Source organism: Oncorhynchus mykiss, chromosome 25, assembly GCF_057628025.1.
Source record: "Oncorhynchus mykiss isolate SJ-2025 chromosome 25, ASM5762802v1, whole genome shotgun sequence".
Lineage (NCBI taxonomy): Eukaryota > Metazoa > Chordata > Actinopteri > Salmoniformes > Salmonidae > Oncorhynchus > Oncorhynchus mykiss.
The window spans coordinates 88,435,001-88,462,995 of record NC_143046.1 but is presented as its reverse complement, the minus strand read 5'-3'; the positions used below and the strand labels follow the sequence as shown (position 1 = coordinate 88,462,995).

General features: G+C 46.1%; 1 protein-coding gene across 3 annotated transcripts in view; it reads right to left on the bottom strand.

Moving 5' to 3' along the window:
* Positions 1 to 5: 5 nt before the first annotated feature.
* Positions 6 to 27,995, bottom strand: part of LOC110505972 (phosphofurin acidic cluster sorting protein 2) — a 122,185-nt gene continuing 94,195 nt past the window's right edge. For 2 of the 3 annotated variants that reach the window (XM_036962562.2, XM_090221375.1), the window contains 18 exons: positions 27,772 to 27,852; positions 24,486 to 24,545; positions 23,064 to 23,215; positions 21,484 to 21,547; positions 20,694 to 20,765; positions 19,967 to 20,100; positions 18,952 to 19,084; positions 18,703 to 18,807; positions 18,368 to 18,474; positions 17,904 to 18,058; positions 17,496 to 17,606; positions 17,098 to 17,206; positions 6,579 to 6,621; positions 6,443 to 6,485; positions 5,990 to 6,125; positions 4,713 to 4,933; positions 4,281 to 4,394; positions 6 to 4,035 (listed from right to left, as the gene is read on the bottom strand). In XM_036962562.2, coding sequence (XP_036818457.2) covers positions 3,917 to 4,035; positions 4,281 to 4,394; positions 4,713 to 4,933; positions 5,990 to 6,125; positions 6,443 to 6,485; positions 6,579 to 6,621; positions 17,098 to 17,206; positions 17,496 to 17,606; positions 17,904 to 18,058; positions 18,368 to 18,474; positions 18,703 to 18,807; positions 18,952 to 19,084; positions 19,967 to 20,100; positions 20,694 to 20,765; positions 21,484 to 21,547; positions 23,064 to 23,215; positions 24,486 to 24,545; positions 27,772 to 27,852 — 1,959 coding nt within the window. In that variant the 3' untranslated portion in view covers positions 6 to 3,916. The remainder of the gene's footprint in view (positions 4,036 to 4,280; positions 4,395 to 4,712; positions 4,934 to 5,989; positions 6,126 to 6,442; positions 6,486 to 6,578; positions 6,622 to 17,097; positions 17,207 to 17,495; positions 17,607 to 17,903; positions 18,059 to 18,367; positions 18,475 to 18,702; positions 18,808 to 18,951; positions 19,085 to 19,966; positions 20,101 to 20,693; positions 20,766 to 21,483; positions 21,548 to 23,063; positions 23,216 to 24,485; positions 24,546 to 27,771; positions 27,853 to 27,995) is intronic. The other variant, XM_036962563.2, reaches the window with a different exon arrangement.

Below are 27,995 nucleotides of genomic sequence, written 5' to 3'. Positions count from 1 at the left end.
ACACATTTTAGTCTAGTTTTTTTTATTCCCGACATTGGGATTACAGTGGTAGTCTTTAAATAAAAAACCATTTTAATAGGGGAACCTTCCATTCATTACAATCCATTTTCCCCAAGATAAACAGGACCATATTTATAACACAACTTAAAATACTTTTTGCCAAAGAAAGAAATACAAGCGTTGCCAGTTCAACATGAAGCCTTTGAGGCTTCACAAAGCAAATGATTTACCCCACTGTGAGGGGAGCACGGTGTGCATCCCAATATCTCCTTTCTCTAGAAATGTGCACTTGTTCACTTCCATTCATAAATTGGAAAAGGAAATGACTGGCATATGTATACTCCCTCTAACAACCCATGCCTCCACCAATACAACAGGTTTAGATTTGTGGGGAGTAGTCAGGAGGAAGGAAAGATAATTGGGACGTAGCCACTGTATACCATAGGAGTTATATACTATTTGGAATAATACATTCCTCTCCTTGGTATAACTGTGTAGGGGTGGGGGGGGTGGGGGAGGGGGTAGCCAGAGAACCTCAACTTGGCAAGAATGGATACCTGGCATCAACCTACTAAAAAGATCTTTAGGTCAGTTTATTACAGCCACACTTCCAAGCCTGGGTAACTATTTCATCGATGTATCAAAACGGGGGATACTTCTGTACGTCAACTAGAAATAATCTTGGTAATGGTTACATTTTAGGCACACAATGAAATAGCTACTACAACAGTAGGCTATAATGTATTTCAAAGTGTTTTGACAAAATATCACCAAGGATTGTAATAACTAGTAACATTATAATTTTTTTTTTTAGACATAAGGATTGGTTGATGATACTCCAATAGATAAGGAGTCATTTGGTTGCTATAGTTTAAAGCTTCTCTAACTTCTGTAATATTAGGGTGTCTGGCTGTTTTTAAATAAGAATTGAAATAGCACCAGTGTTTTACAGAGTGGAATCTGAGAGATCAAGCAAAAAATAAGGACGATCTGATCTTACACAGCAATGTAGTGCAGTTTTATTGTAAGGCTTTAATGCACACATTTAAATTAGCCATACTTTCTTTTTCTTTTTTAAACGTCTGTTCAGCTCAGAAATATGACAGATTACAATGCCTGTCTATGTGCCTTTGTGAGCTACAGCTACTTGGCATCAGTGGTGTATTCATTAGTGGTACACGGTTGCAAACAAGTTTCTTATTGGACAAGTTCACGTAGTCCCACCCCATCTTCTTTCATTGAGTAGTAGTAGTAGTAGTAGTAGTAGTAGGTTATCATAAGGCGCAGGTAAGTAGCAAACTAAACAGAGTCATATACAGTGCCTTCGGAAAGTATTCAGACCCCTTGACTTTTTCCACATTTTGTTACGTTACAGCCTTAAATAAATAAAAATCCTCAGCAATCTACACACAATATCCCATAATGACAAAGCGAGAACAGTTTTAAAAATGTAGTTTTTTTTTATAAATGTTTGCTAATTTATAAAAATGTAAAAACAGATACCTTATGTAAATAAGTATTCAGACCCTTTGCTATGAGACTCGAAATTGAGCTCAGGTGCATCCTGTTTCCATTGATCATCCTTGAGATCTTTCTACAATTTGATTGGAGTCCACCTGTGGTAAATTCAATTGATTGGGCATGATTTGGAAAGGCACACACCTGTCTGTCTATATAAGGTCCCACAGTTGACAGTGCACGTCAGAGCAAAAAAAGAAATAAAAAAACAAGCCATGAAATAAGGCTGTAACCTAACAAAAACAACAAAAAAAAGTGGAAAAAGTCAAGAGGTCCAAATGTACTGCGTTTAGAGAAGCTGGGCTTTTACAATGTGGAATAGTGTTCTAATCCTACACATTCAGTTACATGATTTAAATATTCCGTGTGTAACGTTAAACGGGGGAGCTAACATGGCTGCTATATGTGTAACGTTAAACGGAGGAGCTAACATGGCTGCTATGTGTGTAACGTTAAACGGAGGAGCTAACATGGCTGCTATATGTGTAACGTTAAACGGAGGAGCTAACATGGCTGCTATGTGTGTAACGTTAAACGGAGGAGCTAACATGGCTGCTATATGTGTAACGTTAAACGGAGGAGCTAACATGGCTGCTATGTGTGTAACGTTAAACGGAGGAGCTAACATGGCTGCTATATGTGTAACGTTAAACGGAGGAGCTAACATGGCTGCTATGTGTGTAACGTTAAACGGAGGAGCTAACATGGCTGCTATATGTGTAACGTTAAACGGAGGAGCTAACATGGCCGCTATATGTGTAACGTTAAACGGAGGAGCTAACATGGCTGCTATATGTGTAACGTTAAACGGAGGAGCTAACATGGCCGCTATATGTGTAACGTTAAACGGAGGAGCTAACATGGCTGCTATGTGTGTAACGTTAAATGGAGGAGCTAACATGGCTGCTATGTGTGTAACGTTAAACGGAGGAGCTAACATGGCCGCTATATGTGTAACGTTAAACGGAGGAGCTAACATGGCCGCTATAGACCGTTGACGTGTCGTGTAAAACGCACCAACGGCAGAAACGACAACGTTCCCAAACTCTCTAGCGACACATGTGGGCTCTGGTAGCAGGTAATGAGTGAGCTGCAGTCTGTCTAGTATTCCGCCTAGAAGACGTGTGGTTGCTGTGAGATAAAGAGATTTAGGGTACGAGGACGGGACCGATGATATGTTATGTCTGCCGGTGGCACACCCACGGCTCCCTTTCAAAAGAAGGGAAGGTGAAAAAGGAAAGTGAGAGAGAGAGAGATGCACCAACCATTAGTTAGTGCAGGGTCAGTTCCATCTCAATTATGATTTGTGTTTACATATAATTGATTGGATGTACAGCACATTGTAGCCTGGGTACCAGTCTGTTTGTGCCATCATTCCACTCCTTGTCATTGCCAAACATATGACACAGAGTTTTAAAAGGAAGGAAAAAAAGAGTGGAATAATAGCACAGAACAGGTCTGTATTTCAGGCTACAGTAAGTCTATTGTACATGTCAGTCTTCTTCCGATGAGTGCAGAAGGGTCTCAGTGACCCGCTACAACAACAGGAGTCACTGTCCTTAGGGGAGTATTCATTAGTGCACAGTGTAGCAAACCCGCAGTGCAACGGGAAAACATTTAGCAACAAAATAGTTTTATTTCGGACAAATTCAGGTAGGTTCCTTTCCCGTTTCCCATTATGTTTGCTTCTGTTTGGTTCCTAATGAATACACCCCAGGACTCAGGGTGTTCTAGAATGGTTTCAGTCCAGGATCCAGACCACTTCCTCTTTTATGTGTTGTCCATCTTCCATTGTTTCAGGGCCTTTTGGTCACAAAGTGATCATGACTAGGACTTGTTAAATTGTGCCTGGCAAAGTGTTTGAAACAATCTATCTTTTTGCCACATTAGAAAAAAGCAAAGAGCGGGAGAGGGGGGGGAGGGGGGGGGGGGGGGGGGGGTTGAAATGTTACTAGTTATAGAGGAGTTTTTTCAAACTATTTATTTAATTAGGTTTCCGCTCGGCTTTGTGTATAGAAAATCAGCAGGATTTTTTAAAAACTTGGTGAGAAACAAATCTCCTTATGACAGCCGACGCCTTGGTAACTTTTAGAAACACAACAACAAACACAGAAGTGTAAACAATAGGTACATCTGGGTCTTAAATTAAGACAGTGGGGTGGGCAGATGTGTGTTGCCTGGTCCCAGATCTGTTTGTGCTGCCGTGCCAACGTTGGGTTTGACAATTGACCATAGGAGTTGGAAAGAGCACAGACAGATCTGGGACCAGTCTAAGATGTGCGGGAGGGGGTTCGGCTATTATAAAAGCTATTGGCACATGAGGGAGGGGACGTTGTCCTCCGTTCCAGATGAGTCTCTATGGTAACGGTTGCCCGCTACTATGGCAACGCGTCGCTTGTCAGTAAGGCCCTTTACTGTGTCCAAAGATCCCGATGGGGAAATGTTTGACGTGCGACGACCACTGTGCCGCCAACTGGAAAAACTTAACGTCGTTCCACTCCACGCCGTCAATCAGCACTGGAAGAAAATAACAGATTAAAAATAAAAAATCATCTAGAAATAATCCCAAATCACACAATGAAATTACCTTACAATTTACAAATTGTTATACTAAACCTAGTTCATGATTATCGATGTAATACCTGGTTCAGATAAGCATCTGTTAAAAGACAAGATGGTCTTAAACAGCCAGACAGATGTAAACCCACACTAATGTAACAAGAGAGTTGGCGGTCTTCGTGTCCAGAGATGAGGAGTCTTACCCCTCAGCATGGTCTGCTGGTGCTTGGCAGTGCAGATCAGTCGACTGATGCCATCGATCACCTGGCTCTTAGACTCCACATCCTTGTCTTTAGTCTTCTTTGGCAGGAATATTACTGAGAAGGAGAGAGAGAACTGAAGAGTCAGGATTCCTAACTTTATGATGTCATAAAGGAAAACGCTAATCATCACAATCAACGATGTCGACGGACAAGTTTTTAGCAAAGTTAGGAATTCGGCCTAAACTCAAGTTTTAGGATTTAGGCTTTACATTTCGGTCTTTCCAATAGCTTCACTATCAGGATAATAATATATACAGGAGTGAGTCCATTCATTAAAGGGAGTGTTACAGAGAGACCCGACACTAGTAACGTCTGTGAGTGCAGCAGAACTTCATAAAGATACAATATAACCATTTTAAAATGTGCCCTCACCCTTCTTGTTCTTCTCCTTCATGACCACGGTCATGGACATGGCGGGCTGTGGCTGGGCCCCGGCCTGGGGGAGCCTGCTGACCTGCAGCGAGCGGAACGTACACTTCAGAGTGTTCTTAGAGGAGGACGAGTCCCTTTTCTCCACGTCTCTCTTCCTGTCAGCCGGGGAGGGAGCCACCCAGTAGTCCACCTGTAGTCCCATCAGCTCCCCCTGGGGAGAACTACAATACCCAGCAGAGGAAGAGAGACATGAAGAGAATAGTACGAGATGAAAAAGTTAGAAAATCAAATGTTAGCTAAATGAACAATATGGAAGCCATAATCAGTCTATTAAACCCCCAGACAGTTATCTTCTCTACTCCTCAAGAAGGAGTCGTGATGATGTACTTGTGTCCAGGTGTTAGCTGTACCTGTACACCTGAACCAGGTGTTGTGTCTGTGTGTTAGCTGTACCTGTACACCTGAACCAGGTGTTGTGTCTGTGTGTTAGCTGTACCTGTATGAGCTGAACCAGGTGTTGTGTCTGTGTGTTAGCTGTACCTGTACACCTGAACCAGGTGTTGTGTCTGTGTGTTAGCTGTACCTGTATGAGCTGAACCAGGTGTTGTGTCTGTGTGTTAGCTGTACCTGTATGAGCTGAACCAGGTGTTGTGTCTGTGTGTTAGCTGTACCTGTACACCTGAACCAGGTGTTGTGTCTGTGTGTTAGCTGTACCTGTACACCTGAACCAGGTGTTGTGTCTGTGTGTTAGCTGTACCTGTATGAGCTGAACCAGGTGTTGTGTCTGTGTGTTAGCTGTACCTGTATGAGCTGAACCAGGTGTTGTGTCTGTGTGTTAGCTGTACCTGTACACCTGAACCAGGTGTTGTGTCTGTGTGTTAGCTGTACCTGTATGAGCTGAACCAGGTGTTGTGTCTGTGTGTTAGCTGTACCTGTACACCTGAACCAGGTGTTGTGTCTGTGTGTTAGCTGTACCTGTACACCTGAACCAGGTGTTGTGTCCGTGTGTTAGCTGTACCTGTACACCTGAACCAGGTGTTGTGTCTGTGTGTTAGCTGTACCTGTATGAGCTGAACCAGGTGTTGCGTCTGTTTGTTAGCTGTACCTGTACACCTGAACCAGGTGTTGTGTCTGTTTGTTAGCTGTACCTGTACACCTGAACCAGGTGTTGTGTCTGTGTGTTAGCTGTACCTGTACACCTGAACCAGGTGTTGTGTCTGTGTGTTAGCTGTACCTGTACACCTGAACCAGGTGTTGTGTCTGTGTGTTAGCTGTACCTGTATGAGCTGAAGCTTGTGTTGACAGAGGGGGAGGAGGGAGGGGTGGGCGTGGCTTCCTTCAGGGCGGGGGACACCTGAGGAGGGGTGAAGGAGAGGAGGGCTGTCGCCATGGGAGCTGCATCGTCCGAGTCACCTGACAAAATACACAGGGATTATCATCATCGGGCTACACAATAGACAGAGGGTACAATTACAACAAGCGATAGACTGACAGATTAGGATTAGGGGTCAGATGCCTGGACACAGAGTAAACCTACACCTAGATTAAATATTCAAGGATTAGGTTTAATTGGTGCTCAGGAAATCAGCCCTATAAGTACTGTGTAACTACAGTATCACATCTAAAAAGTTGTCATTGTTGACATGAAAGCAGTGCATGTTGTTGGTACATATGGCATTGGTTACTTTATTATATATTAGCGTGAAAACCCCCCACACCTCACGACTAACCTGATGTTGCCGATGACTGTTCCACCAGTCCAACATTCACCATCTGGGGAGGGAGGTCAGAGGTCAGGGTGAAAAGTATGGACACAACGATCAGGTTCAAGGATAAGGACGTATCCTTTAGGGAAAAGCCACTTACCCCGATAAAGGGGATGAACTTCTGACAAGAGTCCTCGTCTGGGCTGTAGAACCAGGGGACAGACAGACAGACAGGGGGGGGGCACAGGCACAGAGTGAGCATGTGCAGAAGTTCCAACCTATCAGGATGGAGGAGGGGATTGTCTCGTGTTCTATCTACTGACCAGAGGCTTTAACAACCCCATGACGGGTAGTAGGCTAGTGGCCAATCCTCAAGAAAGGGCTTCAGTTGTTGAGACTGCACCCCCTAAACTCAAACTGTATATAATAATGCCTGGAGGGGGAGGGGGGGGCACCCCCTAAACTCAAACTGTATATAATAATGCCTGGAGGGGGGGGGGGGGGGGCACCCCCTAAACTCAAACTGTATATAATAATGCCTGGAGGGGGAGGGGGAGGGGGGGACACCCCCTAAACTCAAACTGTATATAATAATGCCTGGAGGGGGGGCACCCCCTAAACTCAAACTGTATATAATAATGCCTGGAGGGCGAGGGGGGGGGGGGCACCCCCTAAACTCAAACTGTATATAATAATGCCTGGAGGGCGAGGGGGCACCCCCTAAACTCAAACTGTATATAATGATGCCTGGAGGGGGGTGGGGGGGGGGCACCCCCTAAACTCAAACTGTATATAATGATGCCTGGAGGGGGGTGGGGGGGGGGGCACCCCCTAAACTCAAACTGTATATAATAATGCCTGGAGGGCGAGGGGGCACCCCCTAAACTCAAACTGTATATAATAATGCCTGGGGGGGGGGGGGGGGCACCCCCTAAACTCAAACTGTATATAATAATGCCTGGAGGGGGGGGGGGGGGGGGGGGGGGGGGGGCACCCCCTAAACTCAAACTGTATATAATAATGCCTGGAGGGCGAGGGGGGGGGGGGCACCCCCTAAACTCAAACAATATATAATAATGCCTGGAGGGGGAGGGGGGGGGCACCCCCTAAACTCAAACTGTATATAATAATGCCTGGAGGGGGAGGGGGGGGGGGGCACCCCCTAAACTCAAACTGTATATAATAATGCCTGGAGGGGGAGGGGGGGCACCCCCTAAACTCAAACTGTATATAATAATGCCTGGGGGGGGAGGGGGGGGGCACCCCCTAAACTCAAACTGTATATAATAATGCCTGGAGGGGGAGGGGGGGGGGGGGCACCCCCTAAACTCAAACTGTATATAATAATGCCTGGAGGGGGAGGGGGGGGGGGGGGGGCACCCCCTAAACTCAAACTGTATATAATAATGCCTGGAGGGGGAGGGGGGGGGCACCCCCTAAACTCAAACAATATATAATGATGCCTGGAGGGGGAGGGGGGGGGGGGCACCCCCTAAACTCAAACAATATATAATAATGCCTGGAGGGGGAGGGGGGGGGGGCACCCCCTAAACTCGAACAGTATATAATAATGCCTGGAGGGGGAGGGGGGGGCACCCCCTAAACTCGAACAGTATATAATAATGCCTGGAGGGGGAGGGGGGGGCACCCCCTAAACTCAAACAGTATATAATAATGCCTGGAGGGGGAGGGGGGGGCACCCCCTAAACTCAAACTGTATATAATAATGCCTGGAGGGGGAGGGGGGGGCACCCCCTAAACTCAAACTGTATATAATAATGCCTGGAGGGGGGGGGGGGGCACCCCCTAAACTCAAACTGTATATAATAATGCCTGGAGGGGGGGCACCCCCTAAACTCAAACTGTATATAATGATGCCTGGAGGGCGAGGGGGCACCCCCTAAACTCAAACTGTATATAATGATGCCTGGAGGGGGGGGGGGGGGCACCCCCTAAACTCAAACTGTATATAATAATGCCTGGAGGGCGAGGGGGGGGGGGGCACCCCCTAAACTCAAACAATATATAATAATGCCTGGAGGGGGAGGGGGGGGGCACCCCCTAAACTCAAACTGTATATAATAATGCCTGGAGGGGGAGGGGGGGGGGGCACCCCCTAAACTCAAACTGTATATAATAATGCCTGGAGGGGGAGGGGGGGCACCCCCTAAACTCAAACTGTATATAATAATGCCTGGAGGGGGAGGGGGGGGCACCCCCTAAACTCAAACTGTATATAATAATGCCTGGAGGGGGAGGGGGGGGGGCACCCCCTAAACTCAAACTGTATATAATAATGCCTGGAGGGGGAGGGGGGGGGGGGGGGCACCCCCTAAACTCAAACTGTATATAATAATGCCTGGAGGGGGAGGGGGGGGGCACCCCCTAAACTCAAACAATATATAATGATGCCTGGAGGGGGAGGGGGGGGGGGGCACCCCCTAAACTCAAACAATATATAATAATGCCTGGAGGGGGAGGGGGGGGGGGCACCCCCTAAACTCGAACAGTATATAATAATGCCTGGAGGGGGAGGGGGGGGCACCCCCTAAACTCGAACAGTATATAATAATGCCTGGAGGGGGAGGGGGGGGCACCCCCTAAACTCAAACAGTATATAATAATGCCTGGAGGGGGAGGGGGGGGGCACCCCCTAAACTCAAACTGTATATAATAATGCCTGGAGGGGGAGGGGGGGGCACCCCCTAAACTCAAACTGTATATAATAATGCCTGGAGGGGGGGGGGGGCACCCCCTAAACTCAAACTGTATATAATAATGCCTGGAGGGGGGGCACCCCCTAAACTCAAACTGTATATAATGATGCCTGGAGGGCGAGGGGGCACCCCCTAAACTCAAACTGTATATAATGATGCCTGGAGGGGGAGGGGGGGGGGGGCACCCCCTAAACTCAAACAATATATAATAATGCCTGGAGGGGGAGGGGGGGGGGGCACCCCCTAAACTCGAACAGTATATAATAATGCCTGGAGGGGGAGGGGGGGGCACCCCCTAAACTCGAACAGTATATAATAATGCCTGGAGGGGGAGGGGGGGGGGCACCCCCTAAACTCAAACTGTATATAATAATGCCTGGAGGGGGAGGGGGGGGGCACCCCCTAAACTCAAACTGTATATAATAATGCCTGGAGGGGGGGGGGGGCACCCCCTAAACTCAAACTGTATATAATAATGCCTGGAGGGGGGGCACCCCCTAAACTCAAACTGTATATAATGATGCCTGGAGGGCGAGGGGGCACCCCCTAAACTCAAACTGTATATAATGATGCCTGGAGGGGGAGGGGGGGGGGCACCCCCTAAACTCAAACTGTATATAATAATGCCTGGAGGGCGAGGGGGCACCCCCTAAACTCAAACTGTATATAATGATGCCTGGAGGGGGGTGGGGGGGGGGGCACCCCCTAAACTCAAACTGTATATAATAATGCCTGGAGGGCGAGGGGGCACCCCCTAAACTCAAACTGTATATAATAATGCCTGGAGGGGGGGGGGGCACCCCCTAAACTCAAACTGTATATAATAATGCCTGGAGGGCGAGGGGGGGGGGGCACCCCCTAAACTCAAACAATATATAATAATGCCTGGAGGGGGAGGGGGGGGCACCCCCTAAACTCAAACTGTATATAATAATGCCTGGAGGGGGAGGGGGGGGGCACCCCCTAAACTCAAACTGTATATAATAATGCCTGGAGGGGGAGGGGGGGGGGGGGGGCACCCCCTAAACTCAAACTGTATATAATAATGCCTGGAGGGCGAGGGGGCACCCCCTAAACTCAAACTGTATATAATGATGCCTGGAGGGCGAGGGGGCACCCCCTAAACTCAAACTGTATATAATAATGCCTGGAGGGCGAGGGGGCACCCCCTAAACTCAAACTGTATATAATAATGCCTGGAGGGCGAGGGGGGGAGGCACCCCCTAAACTCAAACAATATATAATAATGCCTGGAGGGGGAGGGGGGGGGCACCCCCTAAACTCAAACTGTATATAATAATGCCTGGAGGGGGAGGGGGGGGGCACCCCCTAAACTCAAACTGTATATAATAATGCCTGGAGGGGGAGGGGGGGGGGGCACCCCCTAAACTCAAACTGTATATAATAATGCCTGGAGGGCGAGGGGGCACCCCCTAAACTCAAACTGTATATAATAATGCCTGGAGGGGGAGGGGGGGGCACCCCCTAAACTCGAACAGTATATAATAATGCCTGGAGGGGGAGGGGGGGGGCACCCCCTAAACTCAAACAATATATAATAATGCCTGGAGGGGGAGGGGGGGGCACCCCCTAAACTCAAACAGTATATAATAATGCCGGGAGGGGGAGGGAGAAGGGGGGGCACCCCTAAACTCAAACAGTATATAATGATGCCTGGAGGGGGAGGGGGGGGGGGGGCACCCCCTAAACTCAAACAATATATAATAATGCCTGGAGGGGGAGGGGGGGGGGCACCCCCTAAACTCGAACAGTATATAATAATGCCTGGAGGGGGAGGGGGGGGCACCCCCTAAACTCGAACAGTATATAATAATGCCTGGAGGGGGAGGGGGGGGCACCCCCTAAACTCAAACAGTATATAATAATGCCGGGAGGGGGAGGGAGAAGGGGGGGCACCCCTAAACTCAAACAGTATATAATAATGCCTGGAGGGGGAGGGGGGGGCACCCCCTAAACTCAAACTGTATATAATAATGCCTAGAGGGGGAGGGGGGGGCACCCCCTAAACTCAAACTGTATATAATAATGCCTGGAGGGCGAGGGGGGGGGCACCCCCTAAACTCAAACTGTATATAATAATGCCTGGAGGGGGAGGGGGGGGGCACCTAAATACATTTTATTTTTAATCTTTATGTAACCTTTTAACTAGGCAAGTCAGTTAGGAACAAATTATTATTTACAATAACAGGATCGGTGGGGTAAACTGCCTTGTTCAGGGGGCAGAACGACAGACTTTTTTTTTACCTTGTCAGCTTGGGGATTCGATCTAGCGACCTTTCGGTTACTGGCCCAACGATCTAACCACTAGGATACCTGCCGCCCCAATATTTCAGTTACACATGTTGTGGCCAGACCGGAATCAATGCCAACCGTCCATAGTTAATATCCTCCTACCTGACATCCGAAGGAATATAAAGCAATATGTAGGATATGACCTGCAGTACTATACACCACAATCAAAATTACGAGAAAAAAACATAGCTGTTGGAAAGATCTACGGGCAGGTCTGTTTGTGACAACCCTTTCACAGACTGTCCTTCACAACCAGACAACCAACAATTCCACGACTGCAGTATCCCTCATTCAGGCTGAGAAAACATCACAGTTAGTCAAGGGGTCTTCGTTGGCACATCTGCCACACAGCCCCGATACCCAGCCAGTCCTACAGGAAGGACAACGGCCTTGTCGCTGCAGATTGGCCAGACTGACCAGTGAGCTGTGTAACCTGGTCAGGGCCCCCAACCACTACAGTTAGCTGTGTAACCTGGTCAGGGCCCAGACTGACCAGTTAGCTGTGTAACCTGGTCAGGGCCCAGACTGACCAGTTAGCTGTGTAACCTGGTCAGGCCCCAGAACTACTGTTAGCTGTGTAACCTGGTCAGGCCCCAGAACTACAACCACTACAGTTAGCTGTGTAACCTGGTCAGGCCCCAACCACTACTGTGAGCTGTGTAACCTGGTCAGGCCCCAACCACTACTGTTAGCTGTGTAACCTGGTCAGGCCCCAACCACTACTGTTAGCTATGTAACCTGGCCAGGCCCCAACCACTAATGTTAGCTGTGTAACCTGGTCAGGCCCCAGAACTACTGTTAGCTGTGTAACCTGGTCAGGCCAGGTTACACAGAAAGCAAGGAGAGAGAGAGAGAGACACAGAGAGAGAGAGACAGAGAGAGAGACAGAGAGAGAGACAGAGAGAGACAGACAGACAGACAGACAAGACAGACAGACAGACAAGACAGACAGACGAGTAATCTGTAGGATCGCTACCATTCCAGTAAGGGAACTGTTTATAATGAGAGTTACATGGACCTCGGACTTCCCTGAAATGAAAATGGATCATATAATATATGACTTACTAATATTCCCATTCACACCTGAGACCTTGTAACACTAACGAGTCACATGACACCGGGGAGGGAAAATGGCTAATTGGGCCCAATTTGGACATGTTCACTTAGGGGTGTGGCCAGCGGTTTAGACATTAATGGTTGAGTCATTTTGAGGGGACAGCAAATTTACACTGTTATACAAGCTGTACACTCACTACTTTACATTGTAGCAAAGTGTCATTTCTTCAGTGTTGTCACATGAAAAGATACACTCAAATATTGACAAAAATGTGAGGGGTGTACTCACTTTTGTTGCCAGCGGTTTAGACATTAATGGCTGTGTGTTGAGTTATTTTGAGGGGACAGCAAATTTACACTGTTATACAAGCTGTACACTCACTACTTTACATTGTAGCAAAGTGTCATTTCTTCAGTGTTGTCACATGAAAAGATACACTCAAATATTGACAAAAAATGTGAGGGGTGTACTCACTTTTGTGATACACTGTATATTTGACCTAAACCTTACCTGAAACAAGTGACCCTTATACCCAAAATAATAGTGGATAACAGAAAACATGTCTTCCATTTTGTCTACCAACATGTCTACCCTCACTTCTTGGACAGACCAGAGCGTTAGATATGCAGTTTTTTAGAAACTGTTCTTCGTCCTGTAAGCATTACATGGCAACGCAGGAATTTTTATAGTGCACAGGGCTGCGAGCCAGAAGGTTGTGGGTTCACAGACCACCGTGGACAAGAATAGGGGTGGAAACTACTCCTTTAGAGTAAACGCATTGCATGAATCTTATCATTGTATGGGCGGGTTTGAGATTATTTTTATTTTATAAAAATGTCATGCAATTCTACATCATTTTACATATCTTTTTCAATACCACACAAATTACCAAAATTACAGGTTAAGAATGGACAGAGAGACCTGTGTTTTTGTCTTATATTTCCACTAATGCCAAATCAGTGTGTCTTGTTTGCAAATAATGAAATCTGAGACACCATTAGGAATCTGAGCATGGAACTTCCAGAAGTCTGACACTGACACGGAGGCAGGCTATTTAAAGAGTGCATTGTGGGTAGAGGAATTGGCCGATAAATCCTATTGATAACAGCCTATAGCCTGATTTGTGTCTGTCAAACAGGTACCTCTCTTATTTCTTAAAATAGGAAGAAATAGGCTCCAACAAAGACCTCTTGTTGTTTTAGTAAAGTCTCTAATTTAAAATGAAGACCGTTGAATTACACCTGCTCAAATTTGTCTACATTCAGCATCACGAGCTGGTCATTTCTGATTGGTTGTGCCTACATTCAGCATCACGAGCTGGTCATTTCTGATTGGTTGTGCCTAAATGCATCATGGGTATGAAACGTGTTATTTTTGAATAACAATCTGTTATAGTAGTAGCAAGCTAACAAAGTTCACCTCCTCATCTTAACGCTCTCCTTCTCAAACACCTCCATCCTCCTCCTCAACCCTCTCCTTCTCAAACACCTCCTGTCCTCCTCAACGCTCTCCTTCTCAAACACCTCCTGTCCTCCTCAACCCTCTCCTTCTCAAACACCTCCATCCTCCTCAACCCTCTCCTTCTCAAACACCTCCTGTCCTCCTCAACGCTCTCCTTCTCAAACACCTCCTGTCCTCCTCAACCCTCTCCTTCTCAAACACCTCCTGTCCTCCTCAACGCTCTCCTTCTCAAACACCTCCATCCTCCTCAACGCTCTCCTTCTCAAACACCTCCTGTCCTCCTCAACGCTCTCCTTCTCAAACACCTCCATCCTCCTCATCTTAACGCTCCTTCTCAAACACCTCCGTCCTCCTCAACGCTCTCCTTCTCAAACACCTCCTGTCCTCCTCAACGCTCTCCTTCTCAAACACCTCCTGTCCTCCTCAACGCTCTCCTTCTCAAACACCTCCTGTCCTTCTCAACGCTCTCCTTCTCAAACACCTCCTGTCCTCCTCAACGCTCTCCTTCTCAAACACCTCCTGTCCTCCTCAACGCTCTCCTTCTCAAACACCTCCATCCTCCTCAACGCTCTCCTTCTCAAACACCTCCATCCTCCTCAACGCTCTCCTTCTCAAACACCTCCTGTCCTCCTCAACGCTCTCCTTCTCAAACACCTCCTGTCCTCCTCAACGCTCTCCTTCTCAAACACCTCCTGTCCTCCTCAACGCTCTCCTTCTCAAACACCTCCTGTCCTCCTCAACGCTCTCCTTCTCAAACACCTCCTGTCCTCCTCAACGCTCTCCTTCTCAAACACCTCCATCCTCCTCAACGCTCTCCTTCTCAAACACCTCCATCCTCCTCAACCCTCTCCTTCTCAAACACCTCCGGTCCTCCTCATCTTAACCCTCTCCTTCTCAAACACCTCCATCCTCCTCAACGCTCTCCTTCTCAAACACCTCCATCCTCCTCAACGCTCTCCTTCTCAAACACCTCCTGTCCTCCTCAACGCTCTCCTTCTCAAACACCTCCTGTCCTCCTCAACGCTCTCCTTCTCAAACACCTCCTGTCCTCCTTAACCCTCTCCTTCTCAAACACCTCCATCCTCCTCAACCCTCTCCTTCTCAAACACCTCCATCCTCCTCAACGCTCTCCTTCTCAAACACCTCCATCCTCCTCAACGCTCTCCTTCTCAAACACCTCCATCCTCCTCAACGCTCTCCTTCTCAAACACCTCCTGTCCTCCTCAACGCTCTCCTTCTCAAACACCTCCATCCTCCTCAACGCTCTCCTTCTCAAACACCTCCATCCTCCTCAACGCTCTCCTTCTCAAACACCTCCATCCTCCTCAACGCTCTCCTTCTCAAACACCTCCATCCTCCTCAACGCTCTCCTTCTCAAACACCTCCGGTCCTCCTCAACGCTCTCCTTCTCAAACACCTCCATCCTCCTCAACCCTCTCCTTCTCAAACACCTCCTGTCCTTCTCATCTTAACGCTCTCCTTCTCAAACACCTCCTGTCCTCCTCATCTCAACGCTCTCCTTTTCAAACACCTCCGTCCTCCTCAACGCTCTCCTTCTCAAACTGAACATAGGCTAAAGGCACGTAAGAGGGGTATTCTTGGGACTCGGTCTAATCCCCAAACATTTTCAGAAGACGCATTTGACAAGTAAAAATTCCTCCCCTTGACTGAAATTGAAAAAGGATGACCCCTCTACCATTTTCCTTCATGCAACCATTCTGTACATTTCGAAGTTTCCCAAAAGTCCTAGGTTTTACAGAAACCCCGGTAATAAGATTCCTGGATTCAGAATGGAATAAGCAGGAAATCAGGGAATGCTCCCGAGCAGGATTTCTGGAAAATGTACACATCTTGGGAAAGTTTCCGGAATTTTGCAACAGAAACACGATCGATTGAAAGAAGGGGAGGAACTTCTAGGGTGGACAGATGGGTAGTTAAGTGGGTCTATAGAAGAGGCTAATCTATAATGACCTGACAGAAACACCACAGGTCGAAAGGGGAATTGAGGTGGACAATATATGAATGCTGAATGTGAATGCTATGAATTATTAAAACACTTATCGGGAATGCTATTAATTATTATAACACTTAGCATTAATGCTATTAATTATCATAACACTTATCAGGAATGCTATTAATTATTATAACACCAGGAATGCTATTAATCATTATAACACTTATCAGGAATGCTATTAATTATTATAACACCAGGAATGCTATTAATTATTATAACACTTATCATTAATGCTATTAATTATTCTAACACTTATCAGGAATGCTATTAATTATTATAACACCAGGAATGCTATTAATTATTATAACACTTATCAGGAATGCTATTAATTATTATAACACTTATCATTAATGCTATTAATTATTATAACACTTATCAGGAATGCTATTAATTATTATAACACCAGGAATGCTATTAATTATTATAACACTTATCAGGAATGCTATTAATGATTATAACACTTATCAGGAATGCTATTAATTATTATAGCACTTATCATTAATGCTATTAATTATTATAAAACACTTACCAGGAATGCTATTAATTATTATAGCACTTATCAGGAATGCTATTAGCTGTTAATTAAGCAGTTAAAACACAAAGGGATGCATTTTCATACTGCAAAAATTTGTGCCGAAAAAAATACCTTAAACCCTCATGATAATCTGTCAGCGTGATTTTAACCTGCAGCTTTTCTTCACCAATGTTAAAAGGAGGCAGATATTTAACTACGGTTTAGTAAACTGAGAAACACATAAATAATAGTAATAAATAAAGAATGTATAAATGCTGCACATGGTTGAAGAAATGTTTCAAATTAAATCCCGCTGCCAGATTATAACTGCTTTTCCACTATATAAATGTTGCCTATAAAGTTGTGAGTTAGCTAAATGGCACCACGGTGTGTGTGTGTGTGTGTGTGTGTGTGTGAGAGTGTGTGTGTGTGTGTGTGAGAGTGTGTGTGTGTGTGAGAGTGTGTGTGAGAGTGAGTGAGTGAGTGAGTGAGTGTGTGTGGGAGATAGTGTGTGTGTGTGTGTGTGTGTGAGAGTGTGTGTGTGTGTGTGAGTGAGTGAGTGAGTGAGTGAGTGAGTGAGTGTGTGTGAGTGTCCTTTCTTACCTCTTCTGCTTGTACGTGAGCATGGCCTCAGCGATGGGGAGCTGGTGAACTCCGTTGGCCCCGACCATATACTGGGTTACCCTGGAAACCACATCTGGACTCTCCTGCACTGTACACCACATGACAGGAGTGACTGATTGGTTGTTTTAATGTCTTCAAGAGTAAATTCTTTCCACAGCTCACACACACACGCACACACACACACACACACACACACACACACACACACACACACAGTAGTATAGATACATCTTAGATGTGTGTTAGGGTTGTGAAATTCCATCTGGAAAGGGAAACAAGCAGGAAATCCAAGAATCCTCCAACCTGGGAATTTCCGATAAACTTAAAGAGATTTTTTGCAACCCTCGTGTGTGTGTGTGTGTTTAACCCTGTCCTACCTATGACTGGAGCGTCGGGCTTGTGAAAGAGGTCCCTCCACGCAGTGTCCTGAAATAAACTGTTGTATCGATAGTCGATGGTGCCCAGGTACTTGGAGACTGGGTGAGATCCTGTCCACAATCAAAAGGAAGACAAACGTCAAATCACTGATAACGACAAGTAAGAACTCTCTAGAAGTAAAACGCATAATAAAAAAAGTATCATACTATCTTTAAAAACAAACTAGGGTTGCAAAATCCACAGACAACATTCACAGGGTTTATTTCCCCATGACTCACAAGTGTAGAGAAACTTGTAGAGAATTTTGTAACCCTAAAACGAACAAACATTAGGTTATATTCCAACTACAAGGTGTGGTCTGAATGACTGCCTGCCCCCCCCCCCCCCCCCCCCTCCCCATCTCTCACCTAGTGGTATGATGAGGAACCTCATGTAGCCCAGCCAATCAGGGGTCTTGTAAGAGAGGTGGTCTACAAAGAGCCTGAGGACTGCACCGAGGTAGTGCTGGGCTCCAGCCACAGCTATCTTTATGGGGATGGGCGTCTGGCTGTTACAGTTACAGCTACATGGGAAGCATCGCGTTACAGCAAGGAGACAAACATATTAGCAACCTGTAACGGAAGACCTATAGCTACAATACTAAATCAATAACGCGTACGGGAGAGGATCGGCTCGGTAACTACGACGACAAGAGTGCGTGACGCTGCTAGCAGCGCCAATGTTGTGTTCCAAGTCTTTCAGGGATTCACAGACGCACACTGATAATGTACGAACAAGTGAGTTGTTTTTGGGGATAAAAATCATTCTGCTAAGTAGTGTATATTATTATTATTATTATGATTACAATGAGAATGTTAAAGAGGAGGCTTACAATCTCTGTATGCGTGAGACGATGGTGTTGAAGGCGGCCTGGATGTCTGCTGTAGTACAGGTACACACCACCGGGAGGTGCTGGTTCTGGAGAACGCCTGACAGATACTGAAGAGAATGCAAACAGAGAAAACAGAGAATATATAAAAACGAGAGATGCCGAAAGAGGAAATGTAATGTGAGAATAAGTGTTTGTTAAAGAGAAAGAAAAGGTTTAAATGTAAAAAAATAAATAAATAAAAAAATATTTAAAAACCGCTCTTTTGGTCGTCATGGAGACGACGAGTGGTCACCCAACGTTTTTCACTTCAGTCTATGTCATTTCCTGTCTCTTACCTGGCCCTGCCAATCAGACGTGTTGATGAGGATGATGCTGTCAGGTAGCTGGTGGTCAGACACCAGGATGTGGTTCAGCTGGTCATACACGGTCTTCCTGGGGATCTGCGGACGGGAGAATATACTTATGGAAGAACATCGAAAATAAATTCCTCTCACATCTAAGACACAATCACTAGAAACATCTATATATTAAAGTTACAGACTCGGGAATTCTGACTTGATCGGTCGGTCTGCTCCTCCTCCTACCTGTAGATGGCAGTGTGTGTCGAGGGAGCGTTCGTTATCCAGGCTGTTGGCTCTCTCGTTCTGTGGTCTGTTGGGCTGGCGCTCCTTTAGGGATGTACTCCTCCCTCTCCTCCCCGCCAACTTAGGTTCCTGCCTGGGGAAGACGTGAGAACGCACACTACAATGAGGACAGAGCAGGGCCAGCTTGAGGGGAATTCAGGGTAGGAGGTAGGGAGTGGGACACTACAATGAGGACAGAGCAGGGCCAGCTTGAGGGGAATTCAGGGTAGGAGGTAGGGATTGGGACACTACAATGAGGACAGAGCAGGGCCAGCTTGAGGGGAATGCAGGGTAGGAGGTAGGGAGTGGGACACTACAATGAGGACAGAGCAGGGCGGTTGGGGGTGGGAGGGGAGGGTAATTTTAACATGTAGGGGGTGGGAGGGGAGGGTAATTTTAACATGTAGGTAGGGAGTGGGAGGGGAAGGTAATTTTTACATGTAGGTAGGGAGTGGGAGGGGAGGGTAATTTTTACATGTAGGTAGGGAGTGGGAGGGGAGGGTAATTTTTACATGTAGGTAGGGAGTGGGAGGGGAGGGTAATTTTTACATGTAGGTAGGGAGTGGGAGGGGAGGGTAATTTTTACATGTAGGTAGGGAGTGGGAGGGGAGGGTAATTTTTACATGTAGGTAGGGAGTGGGAGGGGAGGGTAATTTTTACATGTAGGTAGGGAGTGGGAGGGGAGGGTAATTTTTACATGTAGGTAGGGGTAAAGGGGTATGCTCCCAACATTTGAATGGGCAGACTGGTTTCCTACAAACTGAACCATGGACGGAAACAAGCTGAAGTTGAGAAGACACTCAGCAATTCATCTTTCCCAGATTCCTTGCATCCGGTCTTCTCACTTCCTTTTCAAAACACATTGGAGAAGAAGGTTTTAAAGATGGACCTTTCTCCTCCAATGAGGAGGCGAGGAGACAGGATGCGTTGTGGGAAATGGCGTGAAGATGAACTGAGAGAGTCGGACAGTATTTACCATCTGTTGGAAGGGATGATGAGGGACTCGGTCTTCTTCATCTTGCCAGTAGGGGGCAGCTTCTCCAGGAAGGTGTCCATGTTGTCCATCTCCAGCTCTGTAGTGGGGGTCACTGCCTCTGGTTGCCCTTCCTGCTGGGACGGAGCAAAGACAGGGACAATGTGTTGTATTGGGGATGTGATGTCTGTTTGTACACTGTATACTTGGAGCATGTTGATATTTGTAAACTGACTGGGTCTTTAATTGCCCCTGAGGGGGTGATATTTGTAAACTGACTGGGTCTTTAATTGCCCCTGAGGGGGTGATATTTGTAAACTGACTGGGTCTTTAATTGCCCCTGAGGGGGTGATATTTGTAAACTGACTGGATCTTTAATTGCCTCTGAGGGGGTGATATTTGTAAACTGACTGGGTCTTTAATTGCCCCTGAGGGGGTGATATTTGTAAACTGACTGGGTCTTTAATTGCCCCTGAGGGGGTGATATTTGTAAACTGACTGGATCTTTAATTGCCCCTGAGGGGGTGATATTTGTAAACTGACTGGATCTTTAATTGCCCCTGAGGGGGTGATATTTGTAAACTCACTGGGTCTTTAATTGCCCCTGAGGGGGTGATATTTGTAAACTGACTGGGTCTTTAATTACCCCTGAGGAACAAAATAAAGTTGTATTGAAATGAATTTAAATGAAAACAGAGACCAGCGTTTTCTAGGATAACATAATACCTACATATGAGCCCTTCTCTGAGACACTGTCCACCTGGAACGTGGCCTCGCTGCTCTCAGTCGGGTCTGGTTCCACCTGGAGGGAGAACACAGGGAGGGAGAACACAGGGAGGGAGAACAGAGGGAGGGAGAACACAGGGAGGGAGAACACAGGGAGGGAGAACACAGGGAGGGAGAACAGAGGGAGGGAGAACACAGGGAGGGAGAACAGAGGGAGGGAGAACAGAGGGAGGGAGAACAGAGGGAGGGAGAACAGAGGGAGGGAGAACAGAGGGAGGGAGAACAGAGGGAGGGAGAACACAGGGAGGGAGAACAGAGGGAGGGAGAACAGAGGGAGGGAGAACAGAGGGAGGGAGAACAGAGGGAGGGTGAACAGAGGGACAACAATGAAGGAGAATAGTTACCACCTATTACTGATGGGGTTTACTGACCGGGCTGGGTGGTTCTGTCTGTTACTGACCGGGCTGGGTGGTTCTGTCTGTTACTGACCGGGCTGGGTGGTTCTGTCTGTTACTGACCGGGCTGGGTGGTTCTGTCTGTTACTGACCGGGCTGGGTGGAACTGTGTTACTAACCGGGCTGGGTGGTTCTGTCTGTTACTGACCAGGCTGGGTGGTTCTGTGTTACGGACCGGGCTGGGTGGTTCTCTGTTACTGACCGGGCTGGGTGGTTCTGTCTGTTACTGACCGGGCTGGGTGGTTCTGTGTTACTGACTGGGCTGGGTGGTTCTGTGTTACTGACTGGGCTGGGTGGTTCTGTGTTACTGACTGGGCTGGGTGGTTCTGTGTTACTAACCGGGCTGGTGTGGATGCCGATCTCTGTCTGAGAACTGGAGAGAGAAAGGCCCTCGAAATATGGCCTGCAATAACAAAAATAATGTCTTTAATAACACAAGTGAAAACATCATGAATGTATAAAATAAATGTTTAAATGCTGTAAAAGTAACAGTTGGAGCTGATTTTAAAAAAGCATCATACAAATCTGAGTGATAGCAACTGAAAACACAGGCATATACACAACATGACCAAAAGTATGTGGACACCTGCTCGTCGAACATCTCTTTCCAAAATCATGGCCGTTAATATTGAGTTGGTCCCCCCCTTCGCTGCTACAACAGCCTCCACTCCTCTGAAGGCTTTCCACTAGAAGTTGGAACATTGCTGCTATAACAGCCTCCACTCTTCTGGGAAGGCTTTCCACTAGATGATGGAACATTGCTGCTATAACAGCCTCCACTCTTCTGGGAAGGCTTTCCATTAGATGTAGGAACATTTCTGCGGGGACTTGTTTCCCATACAGCCACACGGTATTAGTGAGATTGGGCACTGATGTTGGAACGATTAGGCCTGGCTCACAGTCGGCGTTCTAATTCATCCTATGGGGTTGAGTTCAGGGCTCTGTGCAGGCCAGTCAAGTTCTTCCACACCGATCTCGACAAACCATTTCTGTACAGACCTCGCTTTGTGCACGGGGGCCTTGCCATGCTGAAACAGGAAACGGCCTTCCTAAAACTGTTGCCACAAAGTTGGAAGCACAGAATCGTCTGGAATGTCATTGTATGCTGTAGCGTTAAGATTTCCCTTCACTGGAACTAAGGGGCCTAGCCTGAACCATGACAAACAGCCCCAGACCATTATTCCTCCTTCACCAAACTTTACAGTTGGCAATTAGCAGTTGTGCAGGTAGAGTTCTCCTGGTATCCACCAAACCCAGATTCCTCTGTCAGACTGCCAGATGTTGAAGCGTCATCACTCCAGAGAACGTGTTTCTACTACTCCAGAGTCCAATGGCGGCGAGCTTCACACCACTCCAGCCCGAATCTTGGCATTGCACATGGTGATCTTAGGCTTGTGTGCGGCTGCTCTGCCATGGAAATCCATTACATGAAGCTCCTGATGAACAGTTATTGTGCTGACGTTGCTTCCAGAGGCAGTTTGGAACTCGGTAGTGAGGGTTGCAAAAGGGGACAGATGATTTTTACGAGCTACGCACTTCAGCACTTGGCGATCCCATTCTGTGAGCTTGTGTGGCCTACCACTTCCCGGCTGAGCCGTTGTTGCTCCTGGACATTTCCACTTCACGATAACAGCACTTACAGTTGGCCGGGGGGCAGCTCTAGCAGGGCAGTATTCTGACCAACTGACTTGTTGGAAAGGTGGCATCCTATGACGGTGCCACGTTGAAAGTCACTGAGCTCTTCAGTAAGGGCCATTCTACTGCCAATATTTGTCTATGGAGATTGCATGGCGGTGTGTTCGATTTTATACACCTCTCAGCAATGGATGTGGCTGAAATAGCCGAATCCACAAATTTTAAGGGGTGTCCACATACTTTGTATATAGTGTAAGTACAAACTGAAAACGAGTCCGACTCACTTGAGCTTGGGTTTTGGGGTGCTGAGGACACTGTCGTCATCGTCTACTTCTGGTCCACTGTCACTGGGGTTCTCAAACTCCAGACTCTCTAGGTCCAGATCCTCCTCTACCTCTGGAGGGGGTTCTGCCGGGTCCTGCTCCGAGTCCAACACCTGGAACATTCAGAGAGACACACGCACAGAGAGAGAGAGAGAGACAGGTGGGAGGGAGAGAGAGAGAGAGAGACAGGTGGGAGGGAGAGAGAGAGAGAGAGACAGGTGGGGAGGGAGAGGGAGGGAGAGAGACAGGTGGGGAGGTAGAGAAGTAGAGGGGGGGTGGAGATGGAGAGGGGGAGATGTAGAGATAGAGAGTCAGAGAGAGAGTGAGAGACAGGTGGGGAGGGAGAGGGGGAGGTGTAGAGATGGAGAGTCAGAGAGAGAGTGAGAGACAGGTGTAGAGGGAGAGGGGGAGGTGTAGAGATGGAGAGTCAGAGAGAGAGTGAGAGACAGGTGTAGAGGGAGAGGGGGAGGTGTAGAGATAGAGAGTCAGAGAGAGAGTGAGAGACAGGTGTAGAGGGAGAGGGGGAGGTGTAGAGATAGAGAGTCAGAGAGAGAGTGAGAGACAGGTGTAGAGGGAGAGGGGGAGGTGTAGAGATAGAGAGTCAGAGAGAGAGTGAGAGACAGGTGTAGAGGGAGAGGGGGAGGTGTAGAGATAGAGAGTCAGAGAGAGAGTGAGAGACAGGTGTAGAGGGAGAGGGGGAGGTGTAGAGATAGAGAGTCAGAGAGAGAGTGAGAGACAGGTGTAGAGGGAGAGGGGGAGGTGTAGAGATAGAGAGTCAGAGAGAGAGTGAGAGACAGGTGTAGAGGTAGAGAGTCAGAGAGTGAGAGACAGATGTAGAGGTAGAGAGTCAGAGAGAGAGTGAGAGACAGGTGTAGAGGGAGAGGGGGAGGTGTAGAGATAGAGAGTCAGAGAGAGAGTGAGAGACAGGTGTAGAGGTAGAGAGTCAGAGAGTGAGAGACAGATGTAGAGGTAGAGAGTCAGAGAGAGAGTGAGAGACAGGTGTAGAGGGAGAGGGGGAGGTGTAGAGATAGAGAGTCAGAGAGAGAGTGAGAGACAGGTGTAGAGGTAGAGAGTCAGAGAGTGAGAGACAGATGTAGAGGTAGAGAGTCAGAGAGAGAGTGAGAGACAGGTGTAGAGGTAGAGAGTCAGAGAGTGAGAGACAGATGTAGAGGTAGAGAGTCAGAGAGAGAGTGAGAGACAGGTGTAGAGGTAGAGAGTCAGAGAGTGAGAGACAGATGTAGAGGTAGAGAGTCAGAGAGAGAGTGAGAGAGGGCATACAAGATAACAGATTTTTAACAGTTGCATGAAACCACAGAGAAAAGGAAATTAAAAAAAAGGACCTGAGAAGTGTCGAGTAATATGGACAGATTTAACGTTAGTTACCTCGTCTGAGACTCTAAACCTCTTCAGCAGAGCCACAACTCTCTGTTTAAAGTTCTGCTGCTAAAACGCAACAGGACACAGAAACAACTACAAGTCAGGCCCATCACAACAACAACAACAACAACAACCTGTCAGTTTACCAGGGGTGTATTCACTAGGAACCACAGTACTGAACCTCATGAACCACACTACTGATCCACACCGAAGCAAACGGAATGAAACTATGGAACGCCGTTTGGGTCTTTGCGTGTCAAAAAATAATTATACACGTCAAAGAACACGATTTGACGTGTCAAAAAAAGATTGTTTGACCAATCAGGACCTGAATATGACCGCACGTCACGTAATAATTTAACGCGGTCATTATTTTTTTCACGTAGTTATTACACATTGATATTATAATCAATCGCATGTCACAACGATTCATCGGATACGTAAAGTTGCCTCTCGTTACCTACAGCGCTGGTCATAAAACAAGCTAGCTAAGCTGATGGATACAAACTATGTTCTTCCCCCAAACACATAGCAAAACGACATCATCTGTTTCAGCTAGCTAACTATATAGCTAGGTGTCATCATCTAAAATAACCCTAATTTATAAGACAGTTCTTAGTTGATTAATGGTGGCGGGACCTATGTGAAGCTAGCCACAATAAGGATTAGTCACAATAGTGGGCTTTGCGGTTAGCCTTCAAAATAAAAGTATGTCATTGACAGTGATGCAAATTCATACAAACAGTAGAATGATGCCATAATTGAATAGATTGAATAAATTGTGCTAAACGAGGTTGAAATGTCGTTATATAAAATCAACAAAAGACAATAATTAGTTAATTTGACAAAAATCTGTTGAAATCACACTGGATCTATTATACTTTAGAATTGCATTGTGGGGCATCCTTATTTCACTGTACAACCTTAACCTATGGATTGTGGATCAATGACATGGGGTATCAGTCTACTCAGTGACACCCAGATAACATTAGCATCGTAGCTCTTATTACAGGACTCTGAACCAACTGTGAATTGAGCCTCATTTATTGTCAACCTATGTGTATTGACCACTATTCCTGAGGGAAAAAAAACAATACTGTGTGGATGTTTTGGAGTCTGATAACTCTGAGGACGACGTTGGGGAAAAAATATCTTGGGTGTTGAGTAGACTGATACCCCATTTCATTGATCTCCAATCCTTAGGTAAAACTGTACAGTGTAATATGAATGTCAATACACACAATAGGCTGACTGGGGGAGGTGATTTCCCACAGTCACAGTCCCGTTATAAGAGCTACAACGCTAATATTTGCATGAACTCTTCACAGTTGTGTTCTGTGGGTGTCACCGACTAGACTGATTTCATTGCTTCACATTCCAACCTTGTTTCACATTATCTAGTCTAAATATGGCACGATTCCACCAATTGTAACCTTCTGCATCACTTTCAAAGAGGTACTTTTATTTTGAAGGCAACCCGCAAATTCCTCTATTGTGCCTGATCCTTATTGTGGCTAGCTTTACAAACACATAACCCGGTCCGGTCCGGTCGCGACTCACTAGCCAGGTGAAGCTAGCTGGTTGTTTATAACGTTAGCTTTGAGAAACAGGGTTAATTAAGGATCGGACTCTTATTTTCAAATTTCGCCTAAAATGACATATCCAAATCTAACTAGCTTGGGTTTGATTGCACACAATTAGCACAAGTTATTTGGGTAAGTGGAACAGCACAATACTTAAGTGTTTTCAGCCACCAGGGTATTATGCATGTACGTTATTTTTTGTGTATATATTTTTTTATTGAGGTTAACGCAAGACTCATTTTTTTGTGAAGGTCAATCAAAGTTCACATTAAGTAAAATACTTAATGTGAACTTTGATTGACCTTCACAAAAAATGAGTAACCAGGACCTGAAGCAAGGTTATGCATAATTCCTGATACCATTTGAAAGGAAACTCTTTGAAGTTTGTGGAAATATTAAATTAATGTAGGAGAATATAACACAATAGATCTGGTAAAAGATAATATAAAAGAAAGAAAACATGCATTTTTTTTGGTTTCATCATCTTTGAGAAAGGCCAATATATGACTTAGGAATCTAGGTGCAATTTAGATTTTGGCCACTAGATGACAGCAGTGTATGTGCAAAGTGTTACACTGATCCAATGAACCATTGCATTTCTGTTCAAAATGTTGTATCAAGACTCCCCAAATGTGCCTAAATTGGTTTATTAATACATGTTCAAGTTCATAACTGTGCACCTTCCTCAAACAATAGCATGCTATTATTTCACTGTAATAGCGACTGTAAATTGGACAGTGTAGTTAGATGAACAAGAATTTAAGCTTTCTTCCAATATCAGATATGTCTATGTGCTGGGAAATGTTCTTGTTACTTACAACCTCATGCTAATCGCATTAGCCTACGTTAGCTCAACCATCCCGTATAGGTTTTAAGTAGCTGGCTAGCTATTTATTTTCATGAACTGAAGATCAATTTCAATAGGCGAACAACAAGTGGTTACCTAGCTAATACTTAATCACAAGGATTCCTTAATCACTGTTAAGAATAATGAAAAATGACTGCAGTTTCTACCGGTCATTGTTTTCAGGCTGGTTGTATTGATGCTAGCTAGGAACCAAGCTAAAGCTAGCTAGCTACCTCAGAAGTTGAGGTTGAACAAATTATGCTTTATTACCAACGCGGTATTGTAAAACACATCGTTCGTGGCCCGGTGTTTTGCTTGTTTACAGATTTTTTCTGTACAACTTTGACAGTGCTACTGATAGTAGTGGTGGCGCTTGGCTTGCACGTGCAAATTCAGTACAACACATAAATCTATAATAAAATAGTGTTAATTGACGTGTATCTTTTTTTGACACGCAAAGTCCCAAACGGCGTTCCAAACGAAAAACAGGAACGGGACCCTACCTGAATTTGTCCAATAGATATACAGTACCATAAAAAAAGAAACAATGCTAAATGTTTTGTTACAGTGTACACTAATGAATACACCCCAGTAGATGGAGCCCTAGAGCTCGACAAAAGTCAACAACCAACGTAAAGGAAAAGGAACAAGTGCAGTCAATTCACCAGCATCTTAAGACAGAAAAGAAACAACAACAACAACAACAACAACAACAACCACAACCACAACAACAACAACAACAACACTGCTGAGACATTGTGAATTATACTTTCACAGTAAAAACCTATATCAACTTTAGCTTGCGCTGGGCATAGCATGATGACCAAACACACACAAGGGTCTCCTTCCTCTCGTCTCTTACCCTGGTGATTGAAGCAGTTCTTACGATAGACCTTCTCTGCTTCTTAGGCTTCCTCACCTCATACTCATCATCCTCCAGGTCCTGAAGAAACACTCAGACAGACAGACACAGGCAGGTTATCAACCAAATACAGTATAAACACTCAGACAGACAGAGACACAGGCAGGTTATCAACCAAATGCAGTATAAATACACTCCAGGTATAAATGTCTTCAGTGAGGAGG